This window comes from Melopsittacus undulatus, chromosome 2 (assembly GCF_012275295.1).
Source record: "Melopsittacus undulatus isolate bMelUnd1 chromosome 2, bMelUnd1.mat.Z, whole genome shotgun sequence".
Taxonomy (NCBI): domain Eukaryota; kingdom Metazoa; phylum Chordata; class Aves; order Psittaciformes; family Psittaculidae; genus Melopsittacus; species Melopsittacus undulatus.
In genome coordinates, this window is record NC_047528.1 from 104,013,851 (window position 1) to 104,033,261 (window position 19,411).

The 19,411-nt window shown below is 40.3% G+C and overlaps 1 protein-coding gene across 2 annotated transcripts in view; it reads right to left on the reverse strand.

Moving 5' to 3' along the window:
• Positions 1 to 6,374: 6,374 nt before the first annotated feature.
• The window catches only part of POU2F1 (POU class 2 homeobox 1), a 55,746-nt gene continuing 42,709 nt past the window's right edge, over positions 6,375 to 19,411 (reverse strand). For both annotated transcript variants that reach the window (XM_005144471.4, XM_034074448.1), the window contains 7 exons: positions 17,592 to 17,733; positions 15,400 to 15,545; positions 14,338 to 14,517; positions 9,586 to 9,691; positions 8,860 to 9,205; positions 7,958 to 8,046; positions 6,375 to 6,825 (listed from right to left, as the gene is read on the reverse strand). In XM_005144471.4, coding sequence (XP_005144528.1) covers positions 6,515 to 6,825; positions 7,958 to 8,046; positions 8,860 to 9,205; positions 9,586 to 9,691; positions 14,338 to 14,517; positions 15,400 to 15,545; positions 17,592 to 17,733 — 1,320 coding nt within the window. In that variant the 3' untranslated portion in view covers positions 6,375 to 6,514. The remainder of the gene's footprint in view (positions 6,826 to 7,957; positions 8,047 to 8,859; positions 9,206 to 9,585; positions 9,692 to 14,337; positions 14,518 to 15,399; positions 15,546 to 17,591; positions 17,734 to 19,411) is intronic.

Here is a 19,411-nt window from a genome sequence, read left to right on the forward strand (position 1 = left end):
GGTGCCAGAAGCAAACTGCTACCCACAAGTATTGTTCTCAGAGCTGTATGGTGCTACCTTTTGCTGAGGGAAGATGGGGGAAGGAACAAGGAGGAAGAGAGGAGAGAGTAAGGGAGGGAGGGGGCCCAGAGAATTCCAGTTACTGACAGTTCTTAGCAGTGTATCATTACCAGAGCTAAAAGGCCAAGACAAAGCCCAGTAGTTGCTCTGGTTTTAGGAATATGGTCAGAAAAGAAGTACCCAATACGTTCTACATGCTGACCTTACTTGTCGACTCAACTAAAAGGTGTCTTTTCTCCCACAGTTAAACAACTTGTAATTCCAGTGCAATCTTCCTAACACTCTTCTAACAGCATCTCACCAGGGTAAAAGCTCAGAGCACGAATGTCCTGGGATGTTACGAAGATAGGTAAGCTGAAAAAATACCACATCCTTTTTCATGCATTACTCTGTGTGTTTGTCTGTGAAGATATGCAAGTATGGGAGTCACTTCATCATTCCCAAAGCACTGCAACTACTTACTATGGCATACTGACAATACTATGTCAGTATGCACTGACATACAGGGAACCAGGTACCTTTCAGATCACGGAGCCAAAGATATGAACATTTTAAGAAATTGCAAACTGTAAGTCAATAACTTTATGACAAAGCCTCCTCTGTCAAAAATCTTTAAAGCATTTTAGGTGTCTCCCTGCCGGAAAGAAGAGAAGGACTCATGAGTAGCAACAGGAGTGAGATTTAATGACTGAAAAGGGTAAAACCTCTGCAAGGTATGCACCTTGAATTCTGTATTGCTATAGTATTCTGGAAAGGAAGGAAGAAGTAAGAGGTACTGGTTGCAAAAATATAAAGCAATTTGAGTGGGCTATGTGAGGACTGACAGCCATAAACCCAGTGGGGGCAGCAGGCCAGCTTACTCCTTTGGTACAACACTCCACCCTAGGTAACAGTCATGTGTATATCCAACAGCTATATTCAGGCCCTGTGGATAAACACCATTGAGCCATTTCAGGCAGAACAGGAACAAGGTAATAGTGACTCTTAATAAACTAATGTGGCAATAAATAGATCTGCATTTTAAACTTCTTGTTTAAAACCAGTATCATTGAAAGTTTGGACTGTCTATCCTAAAATACTCTAATGCACATGAGAAGCTACTTGTGCCTCTCAAATGATTTTGTAAAGTAAATTTTTATCTAGGAAAAAATCAATTGACATTTAAGATAAATTAGATGTTGTTTTGGCTTAGTATCTCTGGTATGGTTCCAGCTGTAATGGGTTCTCCTCCATTTGTAACAAAGACAAATGGAATTTCTCTTTTAAAGAATGCTGCTTTTCAGAAATGTGCACACAGTTAAGGAATTAACTCTGCTGTCTCCTTCAGTAGTTCAACTGCAGAAACATGTGCTGAGCAAAAGCACACCACAAGGCCTACACAGGTTGATATTTAAACATTAAAATGCATCATAACATTACGTTATAGTTCCAAGAGAAGTAAAAAACCCAACAAACAAAATTTCCTATTACACAACTGTAGGCATGGATGCACATGGAGAATTTTCTCCAACATGTTTTGGTTACAGCCATTCTCTTATTGTCCTCTGAGCAAAACTGATTCTTTCCATGCTTTTTTTTAGGAATTAATTATCCTAAAAGATTTTGGCAAGATACAAAAAGATCAGAAGTATCAAATCTTTGTCTACATTTAATTTTCACTGTTAAGTATGTAAAATTAAAATAAGAAAAGGGGTAAAAATAAAGGCAGTGCATTGCTCTTGCTCAAATTAAACGCTACCATACTATGAGAGAACTTGTATGTAAGATCAGCAGACAGCTTCTTTGCTCAGTGTTGGCATCTCCCTGATTCACTTAGAAGGTGCAAAAATCACAAACTACAGCTCCAAATGCATCAGGAGCTATACTGTTCCCACTGAAAACCTCTTAGTCAGCCTGTTCATTTAAAGAGAAAATTAAAATCCAAAGCTTCTAATGTCCTGAAAAGTCTACAGTTTGAGCCCTCAGAATATACGTCTTCCTCTTAATGTTCTAGCTTTTTAGCCTTCTCTTACAAGATAACCTCACTAGCACTCAAACCAAAGTACTGAGCAGCAGCATATTCCTACATGAAGATATGACTAACTTCTGAGCATGTTCTCCTTGGTGGTTCAGCCAAACACAGATTTCCCATTCATGGTAAAATGTCTTTTTCAATCCAATTTAACTTGTGTTTCAACAACTATTTACTGAAGCAGAGGATCCTGAGAAGGAGCAGGGCAATGATGTGTCATTTTAAGTTACTCACAAGTTAGCCTATTGGCTGGGGGAAAAATACTCTTATAAATGAGGTACTTGTGCATGTAAGAAGCATGGTACCTCCCTAACAACTGAGTGCATGCATATAGGCACCATCTCAGAGGAAAATTATAAAAATGTGCTGACTAACACTGCACCCTAACTCAGAAACAAAATAAATCCTCTTAAGGAGATTAAATAGATGTTGTGACTCTTGTAAGCAGCTGTATCTGTGTGCACTTTGTATGAGCTCTTCATGAATCATTCTACGGTAACTACAGAGAGTGTGTTCTGAAGAGATCAAGTAGCAAAAGTTTGCTAAAGCCAAACTGGAATACATTTTCTTAACAACAGGAAGAATTTCATCACCAGCCTACAACAACCTCACCCTGAAGCCATTTCCTAAATTGTTCTTGACCTGCAGGGCATATCAGTATTTTCATCCCTATAAATCTCTCTCTTTTTGAGCTAAGTGTCCTTGGCTAGAGTTTTTCACCTTCTCTTTATGCTTCTCAGCTATAAAAGGCAACCCATACATCTTTAAATATGGAGACATGGAACTTTGAAAAAGAGATGCTATTATCCTTCTCCTATGAAATTCCTTTTGATCATATTTACTACCTCTATATGCAATTGTTATTGTCTCTTTTCAGATGCATCAATATCAGCATGATTATGATTTAACACCACACCCCCCTTTCTGTTAATTCTAGTACATGATCTCACACTCCTTTCATGCTCTGAAGGAGCATATGTGCTCTACCTAGGCAGATGTACATCCACTGCCAATTTGATTTCACCTACACACTGGAGACAGCCAACATCCATGAAACAAAACACTGCTAGGGATGAAAAGCAGGCTCCAGGAGTCAATCACTGGGACTGGTAACAGACACCATGTGCTGTCTGGGTATTACATCAGCTTCTGCAAGCAATACCAAACACTTCCTGGATATATGGTTACTCTGAGCTTCCAGTTTTTCTCAGAAAAAGACTTGCTACGAAATACCCTGGAATCTGGGCCCCAGAGAGGTTGACAGGGTAGAGAGGAGGAGGGTAAGGGGATCTAAGGTGCTCACACCAAAGCCATGTGACCAATGCAAAGGTAGTCAGGAAAAAAAGCAGATTTTTATAATAAATAAACCATCCAAGCTGCATTAGTGTTCCAGATATGTACTCAACAAGACCCTCTCCCAGTCAAAAATCCACAAGAATGGGACATGAAAACTCATTCAGACAGCTAATGGCATAGTCTCTCTGAACTGTGGAGAGGATTTCCCACTGATTTAAGGCCCACCTTTCGTTGTCTTTCCTACATATACCCAAGGATCATGCCCCCCACCCCACCACAAAACCCTTAGGGAGTCAAGGATACATCAGGGACAAGACCGGTAGTAAACCCTCTGCAACAAAAAAAGTTTCCTGATAAATGGCATTTTTGTACAGGCATGAAAGCAGGAACTTTCAGTCAGGAATGAACATTTCTCCATCCTCTTACTGAGCTCAAGTCCCAGGGACTTGCATTCCTTTGGTAGAAATTGTGGTCCCTGCTATGGGCTTCAGACCAACATAGCTGGCACCAGCATGAACTCTTCCACTTCTTCCCTACCTCCCTGAAGCTCACCAAGCTATACCTTTTACTGCTCTGAAGCTATTACTCTGGGCCATTGCCATTTCTGAGGATTATTCCTAGCTCTAAAAGTCTCCTGCACAGCCTGAAGTCATACAGCAAAAATACTTAGATTTATCCATACTGGTGGGATGAGGGTGGGACCTGTCGGATTAACAATCCCCTGACATTGCCATTCTATTTACACATCAAACAAAAGAAAACAAATTAAAATCCAGTTAAGAGTCTGCCCCAAGGATAACAGAAATAACCAACCAACCAAAAAAAAAAGAATTAAAAACAAGCAGCAACTTTTTTATAAAATTAATAAAAACAAGAGACAAATGAAAAAGAAATTGTCAGTAGCATCTATCGCCTCTCTGCATCTGAACTGCACTTATACAAACTAGTCCATTAGTACAGCAGCTTGCTAGAAATTGACTTTGGTTCAAGCTTAGTTTTAAAAAAATAAAACATAAAAATAATCACAAACACATTAGAAACGGTGGACGGACATTTGTTAGCTTCCCTGCTTGCAGTTCACTAGTTTTGAAGTTTTAGGGATAACCGGCTTAAATATTCAGTAAAACAGGAAGGTGGAGAGTTAGAGATGAACAGAGCAAAACCATGGGGCGGGGGGGGAAGGTAAGGGGTTCTGCCACTTGAGTGCAAACACAAATCTCACATGCTCAGGTCACAAACCAAAGCACATTAAAGTTTAAAGTTGCTGCCTTCTGGATCTTGGATGAGAAGCTCCAGGATCCCCCTGAATCATCAACAAAATGAACATAGCTGCATCTGCTCATTATTTTAGGACACTGGTGACAAAAGAAAAGAGGGCGGGGAAAAGGGACTCTTCTAATACCCTCACTAGCTAAAAGTAGTTTAGTTTTATACACATGGCAGAAACCTTTAAATCTTAAACCTTAAATCCATCAGGAACGGAAAATTAAAAGTGAACTGCATTGCAGTGATCCAGTCTTCTAATTTTTTTTTTTTTTTGGTTCAGATACTAGACTGTATATTTAAGAATATACAGATCTAACTTCAGTTCATTACTCTTCCTCATCTATAGAAATACCACTTGCCACATGTATCAGAATCAACCTTGAAAAGACAGTTACAGTGGCAGGCAAACCCTGAGGCTCTGGTCAGAGATGCTTACTCCCATTTTTACATTACTAGCAGCATCACAGCTCAGACACTACATGAGATCACCCAGGTACGTGCAAAGTCCCAGAGTCAGTTTGATTGTGTTAGCATCAATGATGGTAACTTCTGTTCTCACACTGTTGTGTTTTGTAGCCAGAGCACATTTTTATTAGAAAGTTTTTTCTAAATGCGATGTTGGAAGCATCAGTATTGACGGAAAAGGAATATTGCTATGAATAGAGAGTATCTGACCTCTTAAAGTCCTATACCAATTCAGCTAGTGGGAGTCTAGGGCTGTAAATGCTGCTTTGCATGCTGCCAATTAGTTTGGGTAACGCTTTTAAATATTTGTGTATGGTCTAAACAGCAAAATCAAATCAACAGAACAGAAGAGCCATTGGTATGTCACACAATCTAGACTTGGGAGGTCAAATCCTATGCTTTGGCATAAAAAAGACCCATGCACAAAAAGCTAAGAGCAGAATTTGGCCATTTTGTCTAAGTATTTCAGGGAAAGAGAACAGCAGTTCAGAATTAATTCCTACCTTTGCTTAAAAAGCATAGACCAGACTGGAAGTTTGCACACAATGAGCTCTACTGCCACAGCGAGCTTCCTGCAACAATAATGAACAGAAATTTTTCTGACCCCTACAAGTAACAATTAGACAAATTCAGAGATGAGGAAACTGTTCAGCATGTTCCCAGAAGATGAGGACAGAAAGTCTATTTGTGTTCCATTCTTCCTCTCCACCCTCCCGCCCTCCCCCTGTGGTGTGGGAGCTCACTGAATATAAACCAGGAGCAAAAGACAAATGCGTCCAAACTATATATATAAAAATAATAATAATAATCATAATAATAATAATAATAGAGATACACCAGTAATACAGGCCTGCCTAAATTGTACCAGTTAAGAAAGGAACCCCCAACACAATTGATACGATTATAAACACCTTGTATGACATAATGGCCTGTACAACAGACCTATAAAATGATAATTAAAAAAGAAAGATATTTAGACCAAAAAGAAGCAGGAAATCCCCTTCCTATGTTTGAGTTGATAACCCACCTTAACTTGTCATTGTGAGTGCTGGAAATGATAAGTAGTCCTTTCACTTTTTTGTGGGTTTTTTTGTTTGGATTTTTTTTTTTGATTTGGGGTTTTTTTTGTTTGGTTTTTTTTTTGGTGGCTTTTTTTTTTTTAATTTTTGGTTAGAAAGTTCTCCGATCCATGAAGTGATCCTGAAAAGACAGTGTTTATTACAAAATTAGGCAAATGTCTGTCTCAGCTTTAAATCCTTCCTGTTTTGCTTTTGGTTTTTATATCTTTTCCTTCTCTCCCTTGTCCCCAGCAACATGGTGAGAGGATGCCCATCACATTTTCAGTTTATAAACCCTGCTGGCAGCCAATCCCACCTCACAGTGAAATAGGCTGCTGGCAGCACAGCTCGGCCCGGCTCACTGTGCCTTGGAGGCAGTAGTGGTGGTGGATGTGGCCCCACTCGCAGAGGCCACCGTGAGGAGAGAGTTCTGGATGGACTCCGCTGAGGTGGAGGTGGTGTGAAGGCTGGCGACTGGTCCAGAGGTCCCTGCCGAAGCTGCAGCTGCAGAGACCAAGCTAACCGGATTGCTGGTGAGCAGAGAAAGGTTCTGAGGATTCAGGAATAGAGGAGCAGTTACAATGTTAGGAGTACCTCCAGCATTGGCAAACACCAAGTTTCCAGTTGCATCCAGTGATGTTATTGGAAGAGAGCCACCGGATGCAAGAGCTAGAAAAGGGAAAATTAACAGTAAGCAATAATGCAAAATGTGCATAAAAAGTGCCTAAAAAGTAACAGGTCTCTGCATTTTCCTTTCTCTGATATGCATGCCCTCTACAACCCTAATGACAATCATCTCATTGTAGGTTGGGTTTTAAAAAACATCTCTTTAAGAAGAGTGGACAAGACCTTGCAGATACTAAAATGCTTTTGCCATCTGCTCTTGAGCTAATTCCATTGTGTCTTTCTTCAGATCTTTAAGTGCAATACTGGTCTGTTTCCTGTCATGGGAAAACTGTACATTCAGGCAACCTGTACTGGGAAGCATTGAGATGAGTGTTCACAATGGAATGACAGCTATCACAAGATGAAGAAGGTCATGTAAGCCTGAACATAACATTTTAAATGTCAATATACAACCTCTGTTACAACTTACTTTCACAGTATGATCTCCTAAATTTAACTGTGACACTACAAAATGGTTCTTTCTTGTACACTGGAAACAAGATTTGATAAGCTGGTTTAGATGATATTTGAATACGTAGGTTAGCTAACTCTTTAGGTACTTGCTCTATTTTTTACAGATCACAAACCATGAACTGAGAACAACTCTTGCTGTGTGGCACTTCCAAAGTAAATCTTTACTCCTCTTAATGAGAATTTATGGATACATAAGGACTTTAGGAAGTAGATTGTTTGTTGTGGGTTCTTTTTAAATACAAATGAGGACAAGAATTCAGGGTCAAGTCTTGCTCAGAACTGCCCTCCTAACAGACCTCAACACAAGTCTTCTCAAACTTATGCCAGAAGAGTTATAAAAAGCAAATCTCTAACCTACTGTAAATACATGCCAAAGAGAGAAAAATAACAAAATAAATTCCAGATCACATTCAGTGTCTTAAAATGCCTTGTGTAAATCACTAGAACATCATACACAGTTCTAATCCCCACTATGAAGCTGTACCTGCTCTTATCTCTGTGATACATAAAATACATTTGCACATTTGAATTTTGTAAAACCTTTATTCCTAAAACATTTATGTCCACTGCTGAGGAGTTAGTGTTCTTTTCTAATAGGAAAAAACAAAGCTCGTAAACTGAAGTTGTATGACAGAGATGCATTAAAAGGAACAGTACTGACCTTGAATAGTTGCCAGTGTACTGTTGCTCATCAGGGCCGGGCTGAGAGCACCACCTAATGTCCCTGGATTGAGACTGAGTAAGGCACCTCTACAAGAAGCAAAATCGATGGAGAGACAAAGACAAAAGGAAGGAGCGTTACTTTTAAGGAAAGGCTGTCACTTTTCAGAAGTACACCACTGTCTTTTCTTAAAAAAAGAAAAAAATTGAGAGGGAGGAGGGACAGAGATAAAGGGCTAACTTTAGTTCATTTTAGTTTTTCATTCATGGTGCCTTGAATAGATGGTACCTTTCAGATGTGTGGTTAGTGACATGCCTTAAGCACAGGCACTGCAAATACAAGACTTGTATTGACTGTTGCTGTAAAACATTCTTGTATTTTGGGGAAACTGCCACTCATTAGAGAGCTATCATCATCTCCCAAATTCAGGTAAGGAAGACGTACATCAAAAGGAATTCAAGAAAGAGAGTCACCTCTCAGAGCAACATTTTTAAAACTAAAGCTTCAACAATGCAGCATCATGCATCTTTTACAGCTTCTTGCTCACAATAAAGAAATGAGCACAGAGGTGGGAAGTGGGCCTAGACTAGCTCTCCACTTTACAATTAGTAGAACAGAATCTATGACTCAATGGTAAGTTTCATCTCTTAAGCTCTGCAGTGGGATGGATGACTTATAAAATAACAGCATTGCTGCAACACAGCTTTTCCACCTGTAAAATGAAAACAGTATTTGTGTACATTGATGGGAACAGCCAATGACTGTCTGTAAGTAAGCCTTCAGAATCTGAGATAAATTACACAAGAATCACCAAGTGAGCTACCAGGAAATAGTGATACATAAAAGCAATTTATCCCTCTTTTGTCATCTCATCTAAAAGAGTGTGAAAAATTCATCCTTACCCAGCTGCAAACTGCGAGGATGCCATCAAGCCTGGGTTTAGTCCTGCTGCAGCAGCCATGGCAGCAAGACTTGCATTTGTAGGCAACTGTGCAGCTCCTTGTAATGCAGCTGCTGCCGCTGTTTGCAACCCTGATGCTGTTACCATCACCTGGCTGGTCCCAAGAGGGGAGGACAAGGGAGTGGAGGTTGTCTGTGTTGTGCTGGTCTCACTGGCACTGGATGCCTCTGAAGCGGAGGCTGAGGCAGAAGGGGAAGGACTCAGGGAAGGTGATGTCACTGCTGAAGAAGCTGGAGGTGCTGTTGAAATCACTGTTGCTGTGCTGTTGGAGGTGGTTTCTGATGTCCCTAGAAGATTTATTATGGTTAGATCAGTACAGAACACAGTAGACTGAACAGAAACTACCACCCACCTGAACTGAATTGCACATCCAACTGAAAGGGAGACAAACATATTTCTGTAGGATCAAGAAGCACCAAGAGTTCAAATGAGAAGCTGAGACTACACCAAAATGACACTTCCCCAGCAGCAGGCTGGGGAGCTCTAGATGCTCACAATGGAATATAGCAAATGTCATTTATCACCTTTGATTTTATTCCCAGAAAAGTCAACTAAATGATCACAGGTGTCCTGGGATACCAGTGACTAATACTAAATGAACTTCTGAAGAGTCTAAAAGGTAAAAATGGTAGAGGTTAATGTGGGAACAAGAGAGATCAGCCCTTACCTGTGACTGAAAGACTAGTTACAGCAGGACTAGTCAGAGGGAGCACAGGATTGACAGTCAGGGTTGTAGCTGCACTGCTAGTCACAAGGCTTGGTGTGGTTGCCACCTAGAGGTCGAAAAAGAATTCAACTGCTCAACCATTAAAACACAAAAAGAGTTAACTGCTAAAATTCTTTTTTACCCATCCTCAGCCGGGAAAGTTATCAAGGAAAACTATCAGGGAAAACACTGCATCCCATTACTTTATCATTCAGTGGACCAACCACAGTACCTTCTCTAATTACCAGCAATAACTTTATTCTTAATCATTCAGTATTTGAAGGGGAGATATATCCTTTACATCTAGGCTGCCTGAGGTCTGCAAGTTAGCCCTCCCACTCATTCTGCCCTCCCTCAAAGACAGCACCTTGTTTTAATAGTCACTCTCCTAGAAATACAAAACGTATTATTTCTGGATGGGTTTCACCTCTGTTTAAAAATCCTTCCAGCTCCAAACCCCTTTCTCTAATAAAATTATTTAAATGCCCCAGCGTTAACAAGGATATTTAGAGCCATGTTTTCACATGGGTAAGCAGAATAATATCTCACTTTTCCTCAACCAAAGTATAAGCTCTGCTTTGGTAAGTTTCCTTGTGCCAGAGGAAGGATCTCTGAATTTTAAGATATTCAAATGACATTAGTTGATTTTACTTGTGGACAGATTACAGGAAATCTACAATAAACTGAAGATAGAGATTTAAAAAAACCCACAAACAAACAAAAAACCACTAAAGATTTAAAGCTGGGCTAGCTTATGAGGAAAAATGAAATAAAAGGCAAGAAATTCTTATGGACACAAAATGGTGTCCAACAGCAATATTTGAAGGCTGTTATACATCAATGAGAGAAATGAATCCTTTAGAATTGCTCAAGAGAACACAGCCAAGGATTTAGGCTGAAAACTTCCTCTTTCTCCTCTCTTCCTTGAAGTTTATTATCAGAGAAATCTCTCATGCTGCATATCCTTATAGGAAGTTAAATGTTTCGTACATTTTAAAAAAGACGGGGCAACTGGGACAGATCTAAAAGTTTTCTGCCCATCTCAAATAGTGTATGAAAGAGCTAGACATACACAACACTTCCCACTAATGCAGCCCAGACATTGCATCTGTCATCAGAATCATAGAATACTTAGGGTTGGAAAGGACCTGAAGATCATACAGTTCCAATCCCCTGCCATGGGCAGGGACACCTCACACTAAGCCATATCATCCAAGGCTTGGTCCAACCTGGCCTTGAACACCAGGGATGGAGCATTCACAGCTTAGCAAGGCAACCCATCCAGTACCTCATCACCCTAACAGTAAAGAACTTCCTCCTTATATCTAATCTAAACTTCTTCTGTTTAAGTTTGAACCTGTTACCCCTTGTCCTGTCACTATAGTCCCTAACGAAGAGTCCCTCACCAGCATCCTTATAGGCCCCCTTCAGATACTGGAAGGCTGCTCTGAGGTCTCCACGCAGCCTTTTCTCCAGGCTGAACAGCCCCAACTTTCTCAGCCTGTCTTCATACAGGAGGTGCTCCAGTCCCCTGATCATCCTTGTGGCCTCCTCTGGACTTGTTCCAACCATTCCATGTCCTTTTTATGTTGAGGACACGAGAACTGCACACAATACTCCAAGTGAGGTCTCACAAGAGCAGAGTAGAGGGGCAGGATCATCTCCTTCCACCTGCTGATCATGCTCCTCTTGATGCAGCCCAGGATACAGTTGGCTTTCTGGGCTGCAAGCGCACACTGCTGGCTCATGTTCATTTTCTCATCGACCAACACACCCAAGTCCTTCTCCGCAGGGCTGCTCTACATCTCTTCTCTACCCAACCTGTATCTGTGACTGGGATTGCTCTGGCCCAGGTGTAGAAACTTGTACTTGTCATGGTTAAACTTCCTAAGGTTGGCATCAGCCCACCTCACAAGCATGTCAAGGTCCCTCTGGATGGCAATCCTTCCCTCCAGTGTATCAACCGAACCACACAGCTTGGTGTCATCGGCAAACTTGCTGAGGGCGCACTCAATCCCACTGTCCATGCGCACCAGCAAAGATGTTGAACAAGACCGGTCCCAACACCGATCCCTGAGGGACACCACTTGTGACTGGTCTCCAGCTGGACATTGAACCGTTGACCACACGTCTTTGTGTGCAACCATCCAGCCAGTTCTTTATCCACCGAGTGGTCCACCTATCAAATTGATGTCTCTCCAATTTAGAGACAAGGATGTCGTGTGGGACAGTGTCACAAGTCCAGGTAGATGACGTCAGCTGTTCCACCCCTGTCCATCACTTCTGTAGCCCCATCATAGAAGGCCACCAAATTGGTCAGGCAGAATTTCCCCTTGGTGAAGCCATGCTGGCTGTCTTCAACTACCTTGCTGTTTTTCATGTGCCTTAACAATGTGTTCAGCCCACTGAACAGTTAAGGCTAAGGTCACAATCTGTATTCCAGGGCAGTGAATGACCTAGAATTTATACAGCTAATCCCATGGTTGGAGTGACTACCTTCAGACAATGCAAAAGTAAGCTGCCATCAAAAGGAGCACTCCCCTCAAATCGTGCTTCAGAGCCCTAGCACTGGTGCAGCCAAGCTACAAGTCAGACTGGTTATAGCCATACTGAAAATTCAACACATGGTTATTTGCAGTCAATTTAGTAAACTGAGCTCAATCATCCTACAGACACATAACCTCCAGAGCTGACATAGGAATCAGCAAAGCACATTGCCAGTGAAGGCTGGGGGCAGGAGGACTAGAACATCCATTTGAGTGGTAGCAGTGTCTTAAGAGAAGCTTACAGTAAGTGAAAATACTTAGTGAAACATCGCTGAAAAAAAAGAGACTGCAGTCAACACCTCAACTTCTTGCATATAATGGCAGTTTCTAATAAAAGGGAAATTTATGTAGCAAAGCTTTCTTAAGTTGTAGTCTGAGTAAGTGTGCATGCTTACTAAATCAGGCTATCATAAATCTCACTATGGTCTGCTTTGGTAGCAAGGCATGCAACCTTGCTTTCCCACCGGAAAAAAAAGTAAAATAAATAAAAAGGCTAAGTACATTTAAAATATCCCTTCCCCTGAAACAAAAGGTTGCATGCACACATCCTGAGACAAGGATGAAGGGAAAGAATGACACATCACCAAAATTAATAATTTAATGAAGTACTGGAAGATACTAGCTACTATGGTGATGAGCTACTACAAAAGGACAGCTACAGGCTACATAAAATCCATCACATACCTATTAGCATAGCTAATATGAAATCTAATAGCTACTGTTTCTATTTATGAAAACAGACCTCCATGGACATTGGTAGCAAAGGAGCTGAAGGAACCTTGATGCATGTATTTTGTTACTCTTATTTTCAGGAAGTTTGTGTTTACCTGAGACAAATACAAGTGTGGGAAATAAATTATATGAGGCTTAGAAAGTTGGGACTAGGCTAAGAAAGTTGGGGCTGTTCAGCCTGGAGTAGAGAAGGTTGCATGGAGACCTGTGGAGACAGTGTTCTCACAGGAGAATGGGTATTTGGTACATGAGCTCTGAATAACTCTGAGGGATACAGCAAGGCCGTGGGAGGCCTGAGGAAGCTTAAGCAAGCAAGATAAGAAGAAGCTGTAATTCCCTGAGTTATGAGAACTGTGGACTGTTGGCAAGCGTTCGAGGTCAAGTTCTCACACCTGTGCTTAACCTATTATATGTTAGTCACTAAGGCTCTTCAAGACAAGTATCCAATCATGATATGCCAAATTGCTGTGTGTGTAAGCAATAGTATATAAGGAGTTAATGCTTTGCAATAAATGGCTTTTTGTCTGATCATATCGGTCTCTGACTGAGTCCTTTCCATGGCAGAGACCTCATAGCAGCCTTCCAGTATCTGAAGGGAGGCTATAGGGATGCTGGGGATGGACTATTCATTAGGGACTGTAGTGATAGGACAACGGGTAACAGGTTAAAACTTAAACAGGGGAAATTTAGATTGGATAGAAGGAAGAAGTTCTTTACTGTAAAGGTGGTGAGGCACTGGAATGGGTTGCCCAGCGAAGCTGGGAATGCTCCATCCCTGGTGGTGTTCAAGGCCAGGTTGGACAGGGTGACATGGTTTAGTGTGAGGTGACCCTGCCCATGGCAGGGGGATTGGAACTAGATGATCTTAAGGTCCTTTCCAACCCTAACTATCCTATGATTAACTAAATTGTTTCTTTGTCCACGTCTTTTTTTTTATACAGATCATTCCTGACTAAAAGTGACAACAGTATCATTGGATTTGTGTGACTTAAGTCTCCAAATGACATGTTATACTCCTGCTCTTCTACTTATCAGAGCAGCTAAAATATGAGGGAAGGGGTAGAGCTGTTGAGCATTTTTTTATTAGTACTATTTTACAGAAGACGTTTGGGCAAGAGAAAATGTCTAGATACAAACTGGAGTTACTATTTTGTATATGTTCAAAACAATAACCCCAAATGGAAATTTGCTACCCAGCATACTTACCCACAAGTTGACTAAATTAAACATCCTAACTGAAGGCCCAACTACTGCCTCATTTGTAAGCATAATCTCTCTCAGTAAGCAAGTAGGATGCTTAAAATGATAGTAAAATACACATTTGTGAGAACAAGTCTGGTGTACACAAAAGCCATAGCATGTGCAATTCCCACAGTGACCACAGTAGAACTATCTCTTCCAGTGATTTTCGTCAGCACAGTTTCTTGATTCTTACCAGTGAGGTTGGGCAAGGGAAAATTGCTTTGATGGGCGAGCTGCTGGTTCCACCACTGCTGGGTGGGTTGATCCTTTTCTCCTTCTGGCGTCGGTTACAGAACCAAACGCGGATCACCTCCTTCTCCATGTTTAGCTGGTCAGCTATCATGGTGATCTCATCCGAGGTAGGCTTTTGGTTCTGAGAAAAGGGAACAGCACTTGTAAAGCTGTGAAATTATATTCTGAAGTTTTACACTAAATAGCTACTTCTTCACTAGGCAGAAATATAGATGGGTCATCTATACCCTGAATCTGGTCAGTGGTACAGTAGAGATTGATCATAATAGATACTTTTGCCCTCCGTCTTCTTAGTTACAGGAACATTTCTACCAATAGGCAGCTGTGTTCCTCAGAGATGGATGATGAAGACTAAGCTTACATGCTTCTTTTTGAAAGAAGTGATCTGACTTGTGAACTAATCCTTCAAGGAATTCTAGACCTTGATAAAGAAATCTTTCAGCATCTCTCAAAAAGGAATACAAGAGATTGCCTACAGCAATAGCCAAATGAATCCCAGTTTGTCTACACCTATAATGAAAGGTAGATTGAATGGGCTACTTACAGAGGCTATCTGTCCATATAGCTACACAAAGTGCCAAATAAGAGTAACCTAAGGCCAGCTAAAAACCTCACATTATGTATGCTGGGGCTGTCACCCTATTTATCCATCTCCAGAAAGGGTAATCTGTTTTATTTCCTTTTGATGTGCTGAGTATCAGTCTTAGATCCGTGGCTCAGCACCTTGGAATGCGAAATCACGAACTCAGCAAACTGCAAAAACTAATGAGACATTTTGAGAAGTTTTGTGTTCTTGTGGTTGATTGTTGGGGTTTTTTTTGGGTTTTTTTTTTTAATGAATTAGGCACTGATGTGTGCTTCTTGGCATATCCTCTGTATCCACCCTGCTTAGTATAAGCACTTTTCTAAATAGCACAGTAATGAGTTCACTCTAATAGATATGATTGTTAAGCAAAGTTTCTTCATTTCTATATAGGCTGAGCAGTGCAACAGCATCACTGACCTCCAGGAAACTCTTCTCTAAGGCCACACGTATGTTGGTCTCTATGCTGGTGCGTTTCTTCCTCCTACGGTTCAAGCCTTCACTCCCCAGCCCTGGAGAATTCAGGGCACTTGGGCTGGAGAGAGTTGAATCAGATGAGAGGTTTTCTGAAAAAAGAAAGTAACATAAATCAGGAGATTTATTTTATGCAGTGCAGTCTAATACTAATGTTCGTCACCTGTGCAAAGTGTGTTAAAACCCATATTTCAGATATACAGAAATTTCTGAAGATCACATGCATTAATCCTCCTACTTAGAAATTACAGCGCATATTTAAAGGCTACAAGAAAGCCCCAAGGGCACACTCTGCTCCTGTATACTATCAGCATACCTTTTGTAATACCTATACAAAGTTTGCCTCTTATCTCACCCTGCACTCATTCACTGCAGGCCAGAGTTTAAAGAAAAAAGAGCAGAAACTGATATCCATGAGCCACAAAAGTAAGTCACAGGCAATTACAAAAAATCTGTGCAGCCTGCAGTTTCTTCTACCCACTCTGCAATACACTACAGGAAGAGGAAATTCACAGCCAGCTTGAAGAGGTGTGCAACCTCTTATCTCTGGTGATCTTAGCAGATACTCAGTGCTGTGCAATTCTACCAAACAGCCTACACAGATAGCAGCTCCCCTTAGCTACACAAGGTCTCGAGCTCTCAACCCCTGGCTACCCAGAAGAGCAAAGAGAGGACACATGTGACCCTACTTTGTAGCAGTTAGTGCAAAATAACCAACAGGCAGGTACAAAATTATTAATTATGACTGGAGATCCCTCACTACACTGGTGTTTGTGGGTGATAAGCAGGTGTCAAAGTTCACACTACTAAGACCATTTTTGTACGGTCAAATGGGCAAGTACATTAATTTCATTACTTTCTAGATTATTAATTTTTTTCAGTAATGGTATCCATAAACACACTGAAAGCTCTCTCCATGCTGAAAAACCCACACAACAAAGTTCTGTAACAATAAATTCCAATGTAATGTAATAGGAAGGATCATTGGTATGCTTCTCTGGCCTACTTTTACCTAAAAGTAGACTTTAAAGTCATCTTAATTTTTTTCCCAAAGATTTTCATGAAAATGAATCAGTGCCAAAGACAATGGCTCCCAGCTTCCAGCCTGTGAAGGACCCTGACACTATTTACAGTCCTTAGCTTAAATTTACAGATCAAAATATTTCTTCTAGCAGGAAAAGCACAACTCATCCAGTGTTGCTGGAAGGTTTTGGGACTACTGTCCTGTGGACTACAGCACATGTGAAGTTCTTCATGTTTTCTATCACAGATCTAGATTACCTAAACGTAACCCCTGCTAGCACAACAGAACGACTCTTCCTTGTTTCAATGCAGGACAAATTCTCAACACTGCATGCTATTACTTTCAAAATTTCAGAGAATACTGGAGGCACCAGCATAAAGCTCTCTTCACTTTGGTAAAAATAGTCTGTGCCATCTGTTTAGCAAATCCATCAGTTTTATACTATACATACTTGGAAGAAAAACTGACTGACAGCACTCTTAAAACACTTTCTATCCTAACACCTAGCACCACCATCCAGCTCCTTTTGCTGGTGGAAGAAAAGAAAAAAGAAAACATAAGAACACTGCCAACACTGGCATCATTAATAACTTGCATTCCACGAAAAAATAATCCTGGAATTAAAAAGCAAAACCTAGCCCACAAAAAACTCTTCTATGGGGAGAAAGAGGGTGCTTTTAAGGACCCTTGGAGAGAACTTAAAAGAACACACATAGTGGTGTAGGAGGAGATGAATGCAATAAGCTCTGCCTATTGAAACCACAAACCATGCAACTCTCCCTCTACTACACACCTGAAAAAGAAAGCTGGAAGAGGATTATGCATTAACACAAACAAAGGAGGAAAACCATGACACATATTCTCACCCCATGCAATTTTTCAACTGGCTGCAAAACACAGTTCTGAAAGTTCATATTGGAATAGTTTTGGATGAGGACAGGCACATGAAAAGGAAAATATGAACCCTTATTCCTACACCTTTATTTGTCCCATGGACAATTACAAAGATGGGTGGCTTCACAAAACCGTACGGGCACAAAAGAAACAGTTTTTCAGAGTTTTTTAGAATCCTACTGATTTTGGTAGGCTGGTGAAGAAATACAGACTCATTTACCTGCATCATTGAGCCACTTTTCCAGAAGTGGCTTTAACTTGCACATGTTCTTAAAGCTGAGGTTCAAGGCTTCAAAGCGAGAGATGGTAGTTTGGCTGAAGTCATTTCCATAGAGTTTGCCCATAGCGAGCCCAACATCACCCTTGGACAAAGAAAGAGAAAAAAGTGATTCACTAACATAGATGCTTCTACAGCAAAGAATCCTTTCATATTCTTCAGTTCTTTCAGTGACTCCACTGCTGCATGGGATGTTAGTTTCACAGAAACTTGCTCAGTGCTACCAAGATTCATGCTAAAGCAAATAATCATAAAGAAATGTCAAGCTTCAGTCAGTGTAACCATGTAACTCTTTCCAGAAAAACCCCAATGCTTTGTCTTCTGAGCATTATCACTGAGTAGAACATTCCACTGAATATTAACGCGTAAATTTTTTCTTAGTTGTTTAAAGTAAGTGAATGCCAAACACTCTTCAGGAGCATATTTGATTATCTACATACTTCACACTAAAAAGAAAAGTTCAAATAAGCAGAAATGCAGTGAATTCATGTTCTCAAATTAGCAGAAAACACTCCTGAAAAGATGCCTGCAAACATATGTCACATTTAAATAGACGCAAAGATATTATTATCTGAACTTTTAGTATCTTCTGAGGTTCAAGCCAAACTTGTCCTCACAGATATGCATTTCAAAGTGGACAAGAAGTTGAACCATTTAAAATAATGATTAACTGCGGTCTTCACTATCACTACCCATCTGTCAAAAAACTATACAGGAGATGTACAGACAGATGATCATCTCTTTAAATTTGTTATTCCTCTTCAAAACTCAGTTTAGCTAGCTATCAGACATTCTGCTTATCCTAATGTATATGTACACACATCTATGGAGCTTACACTTGGAAAATCTTGTTTAAAAAAAAAAAAAAATCAATCAATTCTTTATTGTGGCCATTAAAAACACCATCACGTTTTCTTGTTTTGCTTTAAAGCTGGAAGGTCCTGCTCTTTGAAAAAAAAAATTATTTAAGTATTTAAGTATGCTGTTTGGTCTAAAGTAGTTTAATTTAGATTTTTATTTTTTTAACACAAAAAAGTATGAAAATTCTAGAAGAGACTGAAAAGCCTGAGCATAATCAGTGGAGTTTAATTGCAAATGGGTTAGTTGGATTGTATGTAAAGCTTGCTTTCTTTTTTAGGTCAGATCCACAAACACAGCTTGATACAAGTGTACTAACAGCATGCAGAGTGGCCATATACAAGCGAGGAAATAAACAGCCTTTGTTAACCTTAGTAAATTGTGCAGGTTATGTAAAGAAAATAACTTCATTCCTAGAAGAGGAGCAGACCAATTGGTTTGTATGCCCTTCAACCACAGGAAACACGTGGGAAATCACATGTGCAACTCTACCCATATATATTTAAAAACTCATAAATCATTCCAAGAGAAGTAACATGGATGCTTTACTGGGTTTATGAAGAAGAAAATCTGGCTACATAAACCATTTTAGAGATGAACTGATTTATGTCTCAGCAGGAAAGAGTTATGAAATGTGCTCCAGTCCCCCAACTAAATTTAATTCTGGTATTTATGTTGTTCTGATTCTGTGATCTGCTGTCTGATTTAAAATGGACAGTTAACTGTTTCTTTGTCAATAGTTTTCAGTGCCAAAAGGTGGCAGCATTTCAGCTGTAAGCAAAGGAACTTCCATGTTGGGGTGAGAATTTCATAAATTGGGGTGGGTGACTGAAAGGACGGATGAGACAGAGGATGAAGGCACCGTATACGTATCTGATCTACTCTGTAGGTTGAATGAAGCTTTG